The following is a 16,374-nucleotide window of genomic DNA, read 5'->3' on the forward strand; positions in this document are numbered from 1 at the left end:
ACCATTACAAAAGAAAACAGAAGTCTACAGGTAGTCCACATACTTCTCTTTCTGTTGCTCCTGTTCCTTCAGTGTTATGGTTTATAAGCAGATATTGGCATCTTTTACTTTAACTTATACTTTTTCAAAGAGGGAATAACATATTTGTTCATTTGGATAAAGAAACAGCTTATTCTTTAGGGAAATAAAAGGATAAGGGGAAAAAGGGGGGAACTGATAGAATGGAAGACAGATTGGGGGGGAGGCAGGGGTAAGAAGCAAAATGTTAGTGAGGAGGAATAGGGTGAAAAGGCAGGAAAAGTACAAAGGGGTTAAATAGAATGGAGGGAAATAGACAGTAATAATAACTATGAATGTGAATGGGATGAACTCTGCCATAAAACAGAAGCAAATGGCAGAGTGGATTAAAAACAGAATCCTACAATATGCTGTTTACAAGAAACACATTTGAAGCAGAGAGATACACACAGAGTAAAGGTAAAAGTTTGGAGCAGAATATATTATGCTTCAGCTGAAGTAAAAAAAAAAAGCAGGGGTAGCAATCCTTATCTCAGACAAAGCAAAGGCAAAAATAGATCTAATTAAAAGAGATAAGGAAGGAAACTACATCTTGCTAAAAGGTACTATAGATAATGAAGTAACATCAATACTAAACATCTATATGCCAAGTGGTATAGCATCCAAATTCTTAGAGGAGAAGTTAAATGAGTTACAAGAGGAAATAGACAGCAAAACATAACTAGTAGGGGATCTGAATCTTCCCTTCTCAGAATTAGATAAATCTAGCCACAAAATAAATAAGAAAGAAGTTAAGGAGGTGAATAGAATATTAGAAAAGTTAGATATGATAGATGTCTGGAGAAAATTGAATGGGGATAGAAAGGAATATACCTTTTTCTCAGCATTATATAGCACAGATTCAAAAATTGACCATGTATTAGGACACAAAAACCTCATAGTCAAATGTAGAAAGGCAGAAATAGTAAATGCATCCTTTTCAGATCATGATGCAATAAAAATTACATGTAATAAAGAGTCATGGAAAGGTAGACTGAAAAGCAATTGGAAACTAAATAATTTCATTCTAAAGAATGAGTGGGTCAAACAACAAATCATAGAAACAATCAATAACTTCATCCAAGACAATGACCATATGATGAGACAACATGACAAAATCTATGGGATGCAGCCAAAGCAGTGCTTAGGGGAAATTTTATATCTCTAAATGCTTACATCAATAAAAAAGAGAAAGAGGAGATCAATGAATTGGACATGCAACTTAAAAAGCTAGAAAAAGAACAAATTAGAAATCCCCAATTAAATACTAAATTAGAAATCCTGAAAATTAAAGGAGAAGTCAATAAAATTAAAAACAATAAAACTATAGAATTAATCAATAAAACTAAGAGCTGGTTTTATGAAAAAACCAATAAAACAGATAAACCACTGGTCAATTTGATTTAAAAAAATAAAAGAAAGAAGAAAACCAAATTACCAGTATGAAAAATAAAAGGGGTGATTTTACTACCAATGAAGTGGAAATTAAAGCAATAATTAGGAATTATTTTGCCTAATTGTATGCCAATAAATATGACAATCTAAATGAAATGGCTAAATATTTACAAAAAACACAAACTGCCCAGGTTAACTGAAGAGGAAATAAAATCTTTAAATAAGCCCATATTAGAAAAAGAAATTGAACAAACCATTAATGAACTCCCTAAGAAAAAATCTCCAGGGCCAGATGAGTTTACAAGTGAATTCTACCAAACATTTAAAGAACAATTATTTACAATATTATACAAATTATTTGGAAAAATAGGTGAAAAGGGAGTTCTATCAAATTCCTTTTATGACACAAATATGGCCTTGATACTAAACCCAGGCAGAGCAAAAACATAAAGGAAATTGTAGACCAATTTCCCTAATGAATATTGTTGCAAAAATCTTAAATAAGATTTTAGCAAGGAGATTACAGCAAGTGATTACCAGGATAATACACCATGACCAGGTGGGATTTATACCAGGAATACAAGGCTGGTGCAACATTAGGAAAACACTTAACATAATTAACTTACACTTTTCTTTGAAGTCTCCTAACTATGCTTGTTATTTTAGTTTGAGGTTCTCAGCAGATTTTCAGTTGAAGATATTTTTAAGATTAATTGTTTAACAAACACACAACATATAACAAACATATTGTTTAAAAAAAAAACATGAGTGAAACACATAGCTTTAGATGCTCATGCTACCATGACTTCCTAATCTTAGCCCTATGACATTTAAAAAGTTCAAGACACATAGTTTCTGGGTAATTTAATCATTTTATCATTAAGGCTATCATGTTAGGGACAGCTAGGTGGCACAGTGGATAGAGCACCAGCCCTGGAGTGAGGAGGACCTGAGTTCAAATCCTGCCTCAGACACTTGACACTTACTAGCTGTGTGACCCTGGGCAAGTCATTTAACCCCAATTGCCTCGAAAAAGAAAGAAAGAAAAGGCTATCATGTTATAAATAAAAGAAGTTAGTCACACTCTTTTTTTTGAATAAATAAAAACTAATTTAATTCTTAATTTGCTAGTTTCTTCAAGACATTAGGTTCTATGGGACATGGTCTCTTTAAACTGAGGTAGTTTGTAAAAAAAGTCTGTTGGTGGCATTGTTGCTAATGGTAACCACAAGTAGCCAACTAGCCACCTTTTCTATGCAAATTTATGCATTCATTAGGGAGACTAGATGGGAAGAGCAGAATGACTTACTTGCTCATCCTGTAGACCTTTGAAGAATATTCTTCCTAAACTTTACTCTAGCCTCTTGACTATTTTATGGATGGAGGATGAAACTTTATTTTTCACTTCCACCTATAATGGAATTTCAGATTGCTTATCTGGAACATTATAATATTTGTAAAATTATCTATTGGTTGGGAGTTATATTTTCAGCTACTTTGTATGTTTTTGTTGCTGTTAGTTTTATTTCTTTTCCCCCATCTTAATAATATTTTTTGAATTACATGTAAATATAGTATTTTTGTTTGGGTTTTTTTGGTTGTGTTTATTTATTTATTTTTTTGTGGGGCAATGAGGGTTAAGTGACTTGCCCAGGGTCACACAGCTAGCAAGTATCAAGTGTCTGAGTTTGGATTTGAACTCAGGTCCTCCTGAATCCAGGGCCAGTGCTTTATTCACTGTGCCACTTAACTGCCTGTAAATATAGTTTTTGACATTAATTTTTGTAAGATTTTGAGTTCCAAATTTTTCTCCCTTCCTTCCCTCCCTCCTCCCTAAGACAGCAAGCAATCTGATTGGGTGGTACAGTGCAGTCCTATTAAACATATTTCCATATTATGAAAGAAGAATCAAAACAAAAGGGAAAAACCATGAGAAAGAAAAAAAAAGAGGTAAAATAGTATGCTTCAATCTGCATTTAGACCCCACAGTTCTTTTCCTGGATATGGAGAGCATTTTCTATCATGACTCTTTTGGAATTGTCTTGGATCAATTGCATTGCTGAGAAGATCTAAGCCAATCACAGTTGATCATTGCACAATGTTGCTCTTATTGTATACAATCTTATCCTGGTTCTATTCACTTCACTCAACATCAGTTCATATTAATCCAGGTTTTTCTGAAATCCACTTGCTCATCATTTCTTATAGCACAGTAATATGTATTACATTCATATACCACAACTTGTTCAGCCATTCCCCAACTGATAGGCCTTCCTTCAATTTCCAATTCTTTGCTACCACAAAAAGAGCTGCTATAATTTTTTTTAAGTGACAAAGGCTTTATTTTCTTCTCATGAGAAGGAGGTACCCTAGTGTGCAGCTAGTGAGTGCCCTGCTATAAATATTTTTGTACATGTGGGTCCCTTCCCTTTTTATATGATCTCGTTGGAATACAAACCCAGTAGTGGTATGGCTGGATCAAAGGGTATGCACAATTTTATAGCCCTTTAGGCATCGTTCCAAATTGCTCTTGGATGGATCAATTCACAATTCCACCAATGTGTTAGTGTTCCAATTTTTCCACGCCTTCTCCAACATTCATCATTTTCCTTTTCTATTAGCCAATTTAATAAGTATGAGGTGGTACCTCAGTTATTTTGACTTGCATTTCTCTAATCAATAATGATTTAGAGTATTTTTCTATGACTGGAATAACTTTAATTTCATCTGAAAACAGCCTGTTCATATCCTTTGATCACTTCTCAATTGGCTAATAACTTGTATTCTTATATATTTGACTCAGTTCTTTATATATTTTACAAATGAGGCCTTTAACAGAAACACTGACTGTAAAAATCATTTCCCAACTTTCTGCTTTCTTTTTAATCTAGGTTGCATTGGTTTTGTTTGTGCAAAACCTTCTTAATTTAATGTAAGCAAAATTATCCATTTTGCATTTCATAATGTTCTCTATCTCTTCTTTGGTCACAAATTCTTCCCTTCTCCATAGATAAACCAGGTAAACTATTCCTTGCTCTCCTAATTTCCTTATTTTGACCTTTCAGCTACTTTTCAGAAGCTAAACTATATGTGATCATTTAAAAACAATTATTAGTTGTAGTAATTTTTATTTTGTACACATTTTAAATGTAGGCTTCCATTTTCTCACCTATTATTCTTTTGATTGGATGTTTATATTCTCATCTAAACTGTTTTAGATGAACTATTTTCTATCACTGAATCTCATTTTGCAGAGCTTAGATAGATTTTGTTTGGTAAAGCTCTTTTAGTGGGAACACATTATCCTTGCTTCAGGTGCCGAATTTCCTTGATGCTGAATTTACTATAGCCTTAATTTAAAGTAAGAACATTCTATGGTTTGGATAACATATCTCATCCTGTTTTGAGCAAGATGATTGGTATGAAGGACAAGAAAGAGTAAGACATATTTAAGTTGCAATTATGTGTTTCTGTGATTATCATTTCTTTGCACAGCTGTTTTCTCTGTACCAGTGGTATTTTTTGCACAGAAACATTCTAAGAGTAAAAAAGATAGTCTTTTTTATTAACAGAGACTAATACTGAAGTAATTTATGGTAAGAAATTTATAACATATTTATGTTTAGGTTAGAGAGACATTTTTCAGCTTTGAGATTTGTGGATGAAATTTTAGTGTTTTAAAAAAATTTTAATTTACATTAAGATTTCAAATACAAAAATATATTTAAAAGGTATACACTGAGAACAACATGTACTGGGATGGAGAATAATTGTATTGTACTTAAATAAAATAGAATGGATACATTTTCCCAAGTAGAGCTTCAAATTGTACTTAATTTCTATAATCTCTTATGATACCCCTAAGTATATTTTTGAAACTATAGAATAATTGCCATGGCAACCTTTAGATGGTATTTTACAAAGCTATTTTTAGCTATTTTGACCTATTACCAGTATAATAATAAAAGAAAATTCTATTTTAAACAGCACCTTTTAAAGTTGTATTATATTCTGTATAGACAAATAAATGGGTTTTTTTCTATTAAAATTTCTGCTTTTTAGTGACAACATTTTTAGATATCAGATAAAGATTTTTTTGTTCTTTTTTGGATTAACAACCAAGAAACCAGAAAACATCCAGTTGTATTAGATTTTCACAAGTGTTTTTTCTGGTGCAGGATCGTAAAGAAGAATATGAATTTTTGTCCTCTTTATTCTACCAAGTCTCCCATCTTGCCATTCTCTCCAAAGCTGCTACCTGAGGTTCCCACCATTTTAAATCTTTTGTTTTTCTGTTTTTCCTCCTATTCACTAGTTGGCACCCTTTAGTAATCATTTCCAGTTGTAAAACAAGCAGGTAGGGTAGAACTGAGGCCAGCAAGGGGCTGAACTTAAAAAATCACTAAGAGCAGTGCAGACTTAACAGCCTTTCAAGAAAGGGATGGGGCAAGCAGTAGTAAAATTTCTACATGCAGTTGAAGTGTTTTATAATTAAATGATCAAAACATTTCAGGTCCTGTATTTAACAGCACTACTTTAATGACTCTCAGAAATGGGTCAACTGTAGTAGGAACCAAATATTATTTTGCAAACAAATATTGTATGAAATCAATTTCAAACAGAAAACGTAGTAACACATGCATCACAGTGGACTACACAAAGAAAAAAATCTTTATTAGAATATTTCCAATTCAGAAAAAAAAAAGAGAGATGTGGATTATACCTGGGAATATCATTCTGACGTTAAAATGACCAGGTTGTTTTTATGGTTTGGAAGCTTTGTGTAATAATAGAATTCTTCAACAGTGCTTTACATTGAAAAATACCTGTTTTAAGTCAGAAGAGTAGAATTTAACACTAAAGTCAAAACCTTCATGCAGGAATTTTGACTTCCACATATATTGCATTTATCTATTAAGTCATGAAAATGCTGCTTATTGTTTTCCAGGGTTTTACATATTTTCTGTATATTTGAGTTTATTATATAAGCAGAGGGGTTGTGCTCTTCAGTGATTATCCTTAAATTTTCTTCACAGTGACATAGGGATACCAGTGAACAGACTGAATTATTTAGCTAAAAATGTCCTTCTGGAAAATTTATATCTGTAAAGCCACCATAAATATGAAACAGATCATTGAAGCATTAAAATTCTATCAGAACATTGTAAATTAGTGTTTATGATTTCCTATTTTTAGCTTTTTAAGAAGTACTTTGAGCAACTATTTCACTTAAGGTTTCATATTGCCACATCGCAGCTATCTGAAAGGTGGGTTAATGTATCTGTATGCAATAACACTTTATATAGATACAGTTTATCCTGGATTTGAATGAATACCTTTCATTCATAAACTGATGATATCTTACTAATCATCTGAGTCCTATGTCCAAACTAGATCATTAGCAAAAAAGCTTTTCTTCCATGTCAAATATAACCATGGGACAATAGCAAATAGATAAAATTAATATTATTGAGAAAGAGAGTAAGTGCAAGACTTTAGGTCATAAAAGAAAAAAGGAAAAGAAAAGAAAATGGCATCTCTGGAAGGGATGCAGTTGCCAAGCTACTGTCACTGCTGAGTTGTGTGTGGTGTGACAATGCTCGGGCTCTTCTGCAGTAAATCAGCATTATTCAGTGAACAGTCAGGATTAAGTTCCTTCCTCTCAAGTGAAGTGAGTTGTGGCTGCTGTACCAAGAGACTGCATTATTTTTAAAACTAGCAAAGCTTTGGATTGGCTATGGAAATACTTAGGGTAGTACTCAAAAAGTGATATCTATTCCAAGGTAAGGATAATGTAGGCATGTACAGTATTTATCCTATGTGTGAACACACACACACACACACACATATATGTGTATAGTATATAGGTCCGCTGTGTATGGTGACACAAATACATGGACACATATATAAGCCAAGTTGTTTTGGGATTTTTATGTTTATTATTAGCAGTTTTCTGGTAAATATAAATTAACTTTAAATTTAATATCGATTTATATTTTTGGTAATCAAGAATAATATATTACTGTTTGAACTAATTGAAAAATGACAAATCTTTGTCATTTTTTTCATCTCCTTGGAAACTGGAGACATCATTTAATAACACCTCCCCAATTACTATCTATATTTGTAGTATTTTAGAGAAAAATTATCCATGATTTCCCAAGTCCTATGATTTATTTATATGCATCATTTAGATTCAAAATGCAAATAACTGGCAGTATTGTATTGGAGGGCCTAATGACTCTCAAATTGTTTTGATGCTGTGTCTGACAATATAGATTTTGTCAATAGGCTGTCATTTCCTTCAGTTGGCTTCATTGCTTACATTCCTGGCTTGGTCAAGCTATTCAACTGCCAGCTTGATTATTTTAAAGAATTTAAGTTATGACATATAAAACCAACCTAAAATATTCAGGGGCAGGTATTCCCAGTTTTGTTACAGTATAGTGTTTCATAAATATATCATAGACAATGAATAAATTATAGGATTAAATAAATGGCAACAAGGTAATAATATAGATTTTACTAGGCAAAGTCACAAATATACACACATTGACATAAATGTTGAAATATTGTACATACATATTTGTTAAAGCTGAATTTTAAATTGCCAATGCTTTCTCTAAATGAAAATAGTTGGAGTAACATTTTATTTTACAAATTATAGGCGGTCTACAATTTACAATTTGTTTTTCAAATATACATATTATATTTGTTGATTGGAACTCAAAACAGAGTTTTTCTTATAAATGGCAGCTAGGAGGTCAGCTTAGAAATGCTTACTTAATGTACATACATGCTAATTATGTCATTATATGATAAATTATATAGAAATATGTTATAGATATTTATGTAACTATATGTGTCATAGATGTATAAATCACAAATTACAGAATTTTTAATTGTAAGGGACCTTAGATATCTAGTTTAACCTGTACATTTTTATATGAGGGAACCGAATCTCAGACTGGATAATTGACTTCCCTAAGGTCACATAGGTAGTTAAGTAGTAGAGTTAGAATTTGAAGCCACACATTCTGATTCCAAATTCAATGACTCATATCACTACCTCCAATGATTCATGTCACTACCGCTAGTGACATCTGTATATTGTAATGAAAAATAGTAGAAAAACAACACCATTGTAGTAATTTATGCTTATTGAAGGATCTTAAGAGGTTGTAGAGATTGACTGAAGTGGTTCTTGGTTAGGTCCCAAAGCACTTCAGAATTGTGGTTTTCTTTCTTCCTATCTCAAAAAGTGATGGGGAGAAGGAAGAGAGAGAGAAAGATGGAGAGAGGGGAGGAGAGAGGGAGAGAAGAATGGAGGGAGGGAGAGACTGATTGATTGATTGATTGATTGATTCCTGAACTAACTAGGCAAGAGTTAGAAAAGCCAAGCAGAGGATGAAAGATTTGAGTAGATGTTAAGGGGTCCCCTGAACTTGTCTTGTCTTGCCATATTTTCCAGAAACACTGAATTGAGAATATGCGAGAGACCCTCCCCAGCTGACATAATTTCTTATTTGCACCCCAACCCTGACTCCCTATGTGTCCTTGGGAATCAAGTCAGGTGTCAGTCTGCATCAGACTAAGAAACTGTGCAGCTGGGACCCTCTCACATAAGCAGACCATCATATCTTCATGATCTAGTAGTTCCCAAGGGAAAAGAATATGGCTTTTGCCATAGCCTTGTTCCCCCCTTCAGGAGAGGTTTAGTCCTTTTCCCATCCCTTTTGCTCCTTTCCTCCTCCCATGCCACTCCCATTTAAGAGAAGATTTCTGTTTCCTCCTTCCATTGTGGTACTGTCATAAATATGCAAGTTACTGTTTGGATTGTGAACTCTGCACTTGGATAGTGTCCTGTGTGCATGTTCATTTCTCTTGTAATAAACCCTGTTTTCCCCATATTTTGTGATGTGATTTCCTCTTGACTTAGAGGACATGAGTACCTGTGTTATGAAGGGCTTGCCTAAAGTGAAGTTAAATGAGCTTCTTACCAGCAGCCTTCTCACCCTGACATGGTCCCTACCCTGGGGTCAGCTCTTACCAATTAGCAAGTCTCTGGGCTCCACCCCTATTTCAGGAGGGGATGTAACCATGCTCATCATACTCCTAACTCTACTCTCCAGCATCTTTCCTTTCTTCCACTGTTGATATAACACCTTTTTATTTATTGCTTCCCCCATTAGAATGTAAGCTTTTTGAGGAGAGGGTCTATCTTGTTAGATTTTATTTGTATCCCCAGCATTTAGTACAGTGCCTTGCATGTAATAAATGTTTAATAAATGGTTTCAATCTCTCTGTCTCTGTCTCTGCTTTTCTCTGTCTCTAACCGTCATCACCACCACCACCATGATCACTATCATCATCCTGGACAGTGGCCACAATACCCTGACCCAAAAAGGGGAAAAAAGGAAGCGGTACGGAAGACATTTGGGATCAGCTCACAGGATAGTGGAATTAAAAGTGGGAGGGAGTAGAAACGTAGACAGGAATGACGATTTTGTTACAGGTAGGGAAATTGAGGGGAATATAGCATGAAGGGCACCGTGTAATGCCAGTACTTCTGTATGAGTCAGTTACAAATAACATATTTACCCAACTAGTAATTTTTATTTATATTTAAAAAAAACATTAGAATCATTTTCCAATAAACCTCCCCTTATTGAATAATCCTAATTAAAAGAAATAAGTAAAAAAAAAAAAAAACCCCAATGACCTTTTCTGGCAGGATAAGCAGCATTCCACCTCTGTGGTATTTCTCTCTACTAACAGGAAAGAGATTGTTTCTCCTGGTAACCATGCGAAAATCATATAACTTCTTTGTGTTTCAGTTTCTTCATCTGCAAAATGTAGGGGTTAGACTAGGAAATCTATAGGTCCCTTATAGCTTTTAATCCTGTGGTCCTATTATCCTGTAATAGTTCTCATTAATCAAACACATGACCTAATTCAAATGTGCTGCATCTCATAATTACCTTTTTTTTTTCTTTTTTCTTTTTTTTTGGTGAGGCAATTGGGGTTAAGTGACTTGCCCAGGGTCACACAGCTAGTAAGTGTTAAGTGTCTGAGGCAGGATTTGAACTCAGGTACTCCTGACTCCAGGGCCAGTGCTCTATCCACTGCTCCACCTAGCTGCCCCAATTACCTTATTTTTTAAATTGACTCATTCTCATTTTGTTCAATGGAATTCAGATAGTAATGGTCATGGGACAAGTCACTATCCTTCTGTTACTCTTTTATTTTTTCTAGATTATAGACAGTTGCACAGATGAAAGAACTGGTTTTTGGTAGCTGAATGACAGTGTTAGCATTTAAACTCATTTTGTATAGAATCACTGAAAGCATTTTTGGTACAGCTCTAGTCAGTCAGGACTATAGACTTCATCCTGTTCCCACATGACTGTATCTCCTCTGTTAGGTCTCCAGATTTTTGAAAGCTTTATGGAAAGATCTGGCGAAATTATTGTTCTTCAGTTTCTATGGATCAATCTTACGTCTATGCAATTATAGGCAATGATTCAGTTTGTGATAATTGTCCCCCTTTTAGTACAGTTTATTGGTTGAGTTCCTTAGGGTTTTTTCTGTTCTATATTTGTAGTATGGGAATTTGCCATTTGTTAATATCTGAAAGGTTATAAACTCCTGGTTTATAATTCTAGGCACCAGTTTGTGTCTTGTTAGGTATTCACTAAGTGCTAAATTTTTACAGCCTGCAGTCATGTGTTGCACAGTTTGTTCCTTTTTTTTCCTTACATGATTTACATTGATAAATGAAGCTTAAGTTCCTTAAGAATAACTTTTCTGGGGCAGTTAGGTGGCACAGTGGTTAAAGCACCAGCCCTGGATTCAGGAGGACCTGAGTTCAAATCTGACCTCAGATACTTCGCACTTACTAGCTGTGTGACCCTGGGCAAGTCACTTAACCATCATTGCCCCACCAAAAAAAAAAATAAATAAGAATAACTCTTCTGTAATTTCTGGAGGCAGTTGTAATTGATCGATATTATTGTTTGATGGAGATCAGACAGAATTGGTTCAGGGACAAGGTGCTATCTTGATATCATTTCTTCATATTAAATAGTCCACAGTCTATTCTACAGTAGCAAACAAGACAACAGGAATGATGTGTATGTATCTCATTTTGTTCTCACATAATTTTAATCTATTCAGCCAGGTCTCTATACTTTAAAAACTTTTCACCTTGGAAGTTATGAGTATTTGGGATGGCAATATCTATTAACAAACATTGTTAATTTTTTAAAAATCAATAATGTGTCGCAGATGATTGTGGGTTACAGCTGTTTGTGGTAATGGTCTACTTTCAGTTGCAGATAGAACAAGATGTAAGTTTTTAATGTATACTATAATCTTAGCTACTAGATCATGTATGGCTAGGTAATGGGGTAGGGGTTAAATTTTTATAGCCTGAAGTAATGTGTTGTACATCCTCCACTATTTATTTGCATGATCCACATTGATCACTAAGTCCAGGCTTTCTAAGGACAAACATTGTGTAATTTTTGGTGGCATATAATTGTTTCTGAATTGTCATGATACAACCCCTCCGTTTCCACAAACAGATCTCTCTGCATGCTTCAGCTGTGTGTTTGAAGTTTCTCTGGGAATATTTGTTGCCTGAGTTTAGGCAAATGTTAGTCACAGATGACCTTTTGATTCTTTTCTTGAACTGTAGTAGTTTCATTAACTCTGTCTAGAGGTAAACTACTTTTTGGCTACATTCAAAAATCTAATGGTGTATACCTGTTATTACCCTTTACTATTGTTCAGTGAAGTGATGACCACTTCTTCCAGAAGTATTTAGTGCAGATATTTTTTACATTATGATCATGATCTCCTCCTCCTCCTTTATATAGACTCAGTGAAAGCATCTTGGGTACAATTTCAATAGTAGAAACAATTATAAAGATGATAAAATAACTCATCTTATTCCCTCATGACTTTGATTTTTCCTCCTGCCTCTTTATATTTTGAGAGCTTTTGTTTCACACAGTTTAAAGATTAAGAATATTTACTATGGTAACATCTATTTAAATTTGTTCTGCCTGTTCATTAATTTCAGATTGTCAGTGAGTCACTTAACATATTCAACCATAAATATAAGGAAGTCTTTCTCTTTCTGCCTTAAGATGATGGGCCATATGGTATTTTAATTAATATTTTACAGATTTTTTTGTTAGGATGCTTTCTAATCCCACTCTAGTCCATTTTATCTTTCAAAAAGAATACATAAAAAGTGGTATTGTGTAGAAAATATTTACTTTAAACATGTTCTTCCTATTGAGCTCTGTTTTCTGGATATAAGTGAGTCTCTTAACATATTTAGCCATAGCTTTCTCTTTAATAGTGTTATGCTTGACATGTCTTATCTGAAGGAGACCAAGGTAATCATAACTATTTTCCTCATCTGTTGATTCAGTGTGATATTCATATTCAAACTTAAAACTTCACTATCTATCTTTATTTAATGTACCTTAAGATTTTACCCATATCAAGTCCAATAGGCATTTTAATATCATTGGAGAATGATCCATGAGGATGAAGAAACCATTTAATGTGTTTTTCACTGTAAACTAAAAGACTGATGTGATCTATGTACATCAAGTGATTATTAAGAAGTATCAGTTTGGCTCCCTCTTTAATTTGGAAGCCATACATTTATTTAGGAGAAATAATTATAGATTTAAAATTAGAAAGAACCATAATGTGCTGAAATGGATTCCTTGAAATTGCTGCATTTTATATCAACTGTTATTGACATTATAAAATTGGGATATTTTAAATATAGAAGAGTTTTTTCATATGGACATCAACTACTATAATTTATTATTATTGTATTAAATCTTTCAAATCTGTCATCATGGCATAGAGCTAACTCTGGCTCCTCATCGGCTGTGTTACTGAAGTGAAAGTTCCGATTATCCTAATAGCATTGAAGGATAGAAACTAATAAGGACAACAAAAAAGATGACAAATATTTCTTTATATCTGTCAAGATTTCTATAACACTTTTTCCCATCAGTGACAACGATCCAGCACATTTGGGACTCTAGCATAATAATCCTTAGTCCCATGACAAAGTAGAAATATCATTAAGGAAAAAGCAAAGATGGGAAAAGCAGCTGTACTAAATCAAATCACAGAGGAGGTCTGTGCAGCAGAGAACACAATTATCAGGATAATATGGAATTAATTCTTAAAATATCTTAAGAAAGGAAAATATTAAAGGCTTGGGAAAAACCTGAACCATATTATTACTACCTGCCCTGAGAAAAAGAAGACAATCAAGGAAATATAACTACCCAGCAATATCACTGCATTCTAATGAGTCCAGGATCTTTATATAAATAATACACACACTGAGGAGCACCTTAGGTGAAAGTAGCATTTGGGATTTCATAAAATAACCTACAAAAGATGATACCTTTATATATTTATTTAGATCACCTAAAGGGAAATAGAAAGGTACATAATAGGTATAAATAAGCTGAAACCTTTATCAGTGAGTGTTTGTATGGGAAAGATGGAGTAAATAATGTCCGTTGTTATCTTTTTGCAGATGATTCTCAGACCTATTTACTTATTTGACCCAAAGTCTCATATCAACTATCTACTGTATGTCATGAACTGTATTTCCTAAAGACACGTCAAACTCAGCAAGTCAAAACATAATTCCTCTTTCCAGCCCCTAATTCCCCCTTTTCTCAACATTCCTTTTACTGCTGAGGTTACTACACCATTCTTCCAGTCACCTAGGCTTGAAGCCTTGATGTAATCCTTAATTGCTTACTCACAGTCACCTTATATATCTAATCTGTGGCCAAATCTTATTATTTCTACCTTCACAAAATCCTCTGTATTGCGTATGTCATCTTTTCACTCACAAACCGACATCCTTCTTCAGGCCTTCATTGCCTAACACCTGAACTCTTCCAGTAGCTTTCTGGTTGGTCTCCCCAAGCCTTTCCCCACTCTACTCCATCTTTTATTCAGTTATTAAAGTAATCTTCCTATGTGCATTTCTGACCACATCACTCCCATTGCCAATCAACAGATTCTAGTGCTGCCTTTTACCTACAGGATCAAATACAAATACATTTGCTTTTTTTTTGTTGTTTTGTTTTGTTTTGTTTTTTTAGTGAGGCAATTGGGGTTAAGTGACTTGCCCAGGGTCACACAGCTAGTTAAGTGTCTGAGGCCGGATTTGAACTCAGGTACTCCTGACTCCAGGGCCGGTGCTCTATCCACTGTGCCCATTTGCTTTTTAAAACCCTTTATAACTTGGCCCTTCCTACTTTTCTGGTCTTCTTACACTTTACTTTCCTCCAGGCACTGTAAGACCAAATGACACTGCTTTCTTGCACATGGACTACATATTTTGACTCTGTGTCTTTTTACTGTCTTTCCCCAGTGCCCTGAATACTTTCCTTTTTCACCTCTGCCTCTTGGTTTTCTTGGTTTTTTTCAATACTTAAATCATACCTTTTGCAAGGGGCTTTTCCCAGTCTCTTCCCCAAACCCTTCTCTCCCAGTCCCCACCCCACAACAGTTAGTGCTATTTCTCCATGATTACCAACTTACATTGATTATATATATATGTATACATACATTTATATCTTACATATACACATATGTGTGCATACACTAATTAAATCACAGGTTAGATCTTTATTTTGTTTTGTTTTTACTTTTGAAAGAGGTGGCTTGGCATGGTGGAAAGAGTTGCCTCAGAGTTAAGAAGACCAGGAAGGCCTGGTTGTTAAAGCCCCACCTCTGACACATTCTGGCTGTGTGAATCTGAACAACTCACTTAACCTCTTAACACCCAAAGCAACTCTTTATAATATTATCATTTGTAGCATATGTGCCATCTGCATTGGTGGAGGGAGTCCTCAGTGAGAGTTCCCTACACCAATATAATCATAGATTCAGTCCACAAAAAATGTACACTGAGGATTTTGATAAATATTGAATGAAAAATCAATATTAGGTACTTTATAAATATAGAGCTCTATTCCCTAATTATTCTGGAGACATTCAACTATGAGACAATGATCAGAAAAGTCCTGCTAAGCTACAAAGTAATTAAAATTTGCAAAAGATGAAAATATAACCATACCTTTTGATATGAAAAAAAACTGACTTTAAAACTGAAAAAGTTTATCTGATTTAGTACTATAAAATGTAGAAATAGAATTAATTTCCCATTGAATCAAAGGTACAGATTGTATAGTTATCAGGGAAAATGTCAAAGTAGATTTTGCTAGGGCTTTGTGTATGTTTATAACCTCCCTGGGCCACCATAGCACAATAGATTTGAATTCAGAGGTCTTTCAAAGCACAGGATGATTGAAATTCTGTGCTTTATCACTGAAGGATAAAATAATTTATTGAACAATGGAAATTACTCTGGTATTTCTTCACGCCTGTCTCTCTTCTAGTCAAAGATGCCCCAAGTCAAGCAAGTGGCCCTGTTGGCTGCTGGATGTCAGCCTTGGAACAAAGATGTCTGTGCAGCCAGTGGAGACAGATTTGCTTACTGTGCTACTCTAGCAATCTATATTTATCAGGTAAAATTAATATTTATGAATAATCTGACACTTCATGGAAGTTGTAATATTGTTGGTTCATATTTTAATTTTAATTCTTATCAAATATGCTTTTAATTGAGAATTATAGAAATGTTCTTATGGTAATAAGAGATTTTTACGAAATAATATTTGAATTATTAAAAAGATAACTTTAGGAATTTAAATACATGCTGTATATGTATATATTTATGTGCTATGTATTTATATTATATTATATGTAAATCTTCTATATTTATTTAAAACAATTTAATAGATTTAGTTAAAATTTTAATAATTATATTTAAATATTATATACTTTATTATATTT

The 16,374-nt window shown here is 33.8% G+C and overlaps 1 protein-coding gene across 4 annotated transcripts in view; it reads left to right on the forward strand.

The window, feature by feature from the left end:
* The window catches only part of WDR17 (WD repeat domain 17), a 133,865-nt gene that overhangs the window by 24,525 nt on the left and 92,966 nt on the right, over positions 1–16,374 (forward strand). For all 4 annotated transcript variants that reach the window (XM_043973473.1, XM_043973474.1, XM_043973475.1 and 1 more), the window contains exon 2: positions 15,918–16,046. In XM_043973473.1, the coding sequence (XP_043829408.1) occupies positions 15,924–16,046 (123 nt within the window). In that variant the 5' untranslated portion in view covers positions 15,918–15,923. The remainder of the gene's footprint in view (positions 1–15,917; positions 16,047–16,374) is intronic.

Source organism: Dromiciops gliroides, chromosome 6, assembly GCF_019393635.1.
Source record: "Dromiciops gliroides isolate mDroGli1 chromosome 6, mDroGli1.pri, whole genome shotgun sequence".
Lineage (NCBI taxonomy): Eukaryota > Metazoa > Chordata > Mammalia > Microbiotheria > Microbiotheriidae > Dromiciops > Dromiciops gliroides.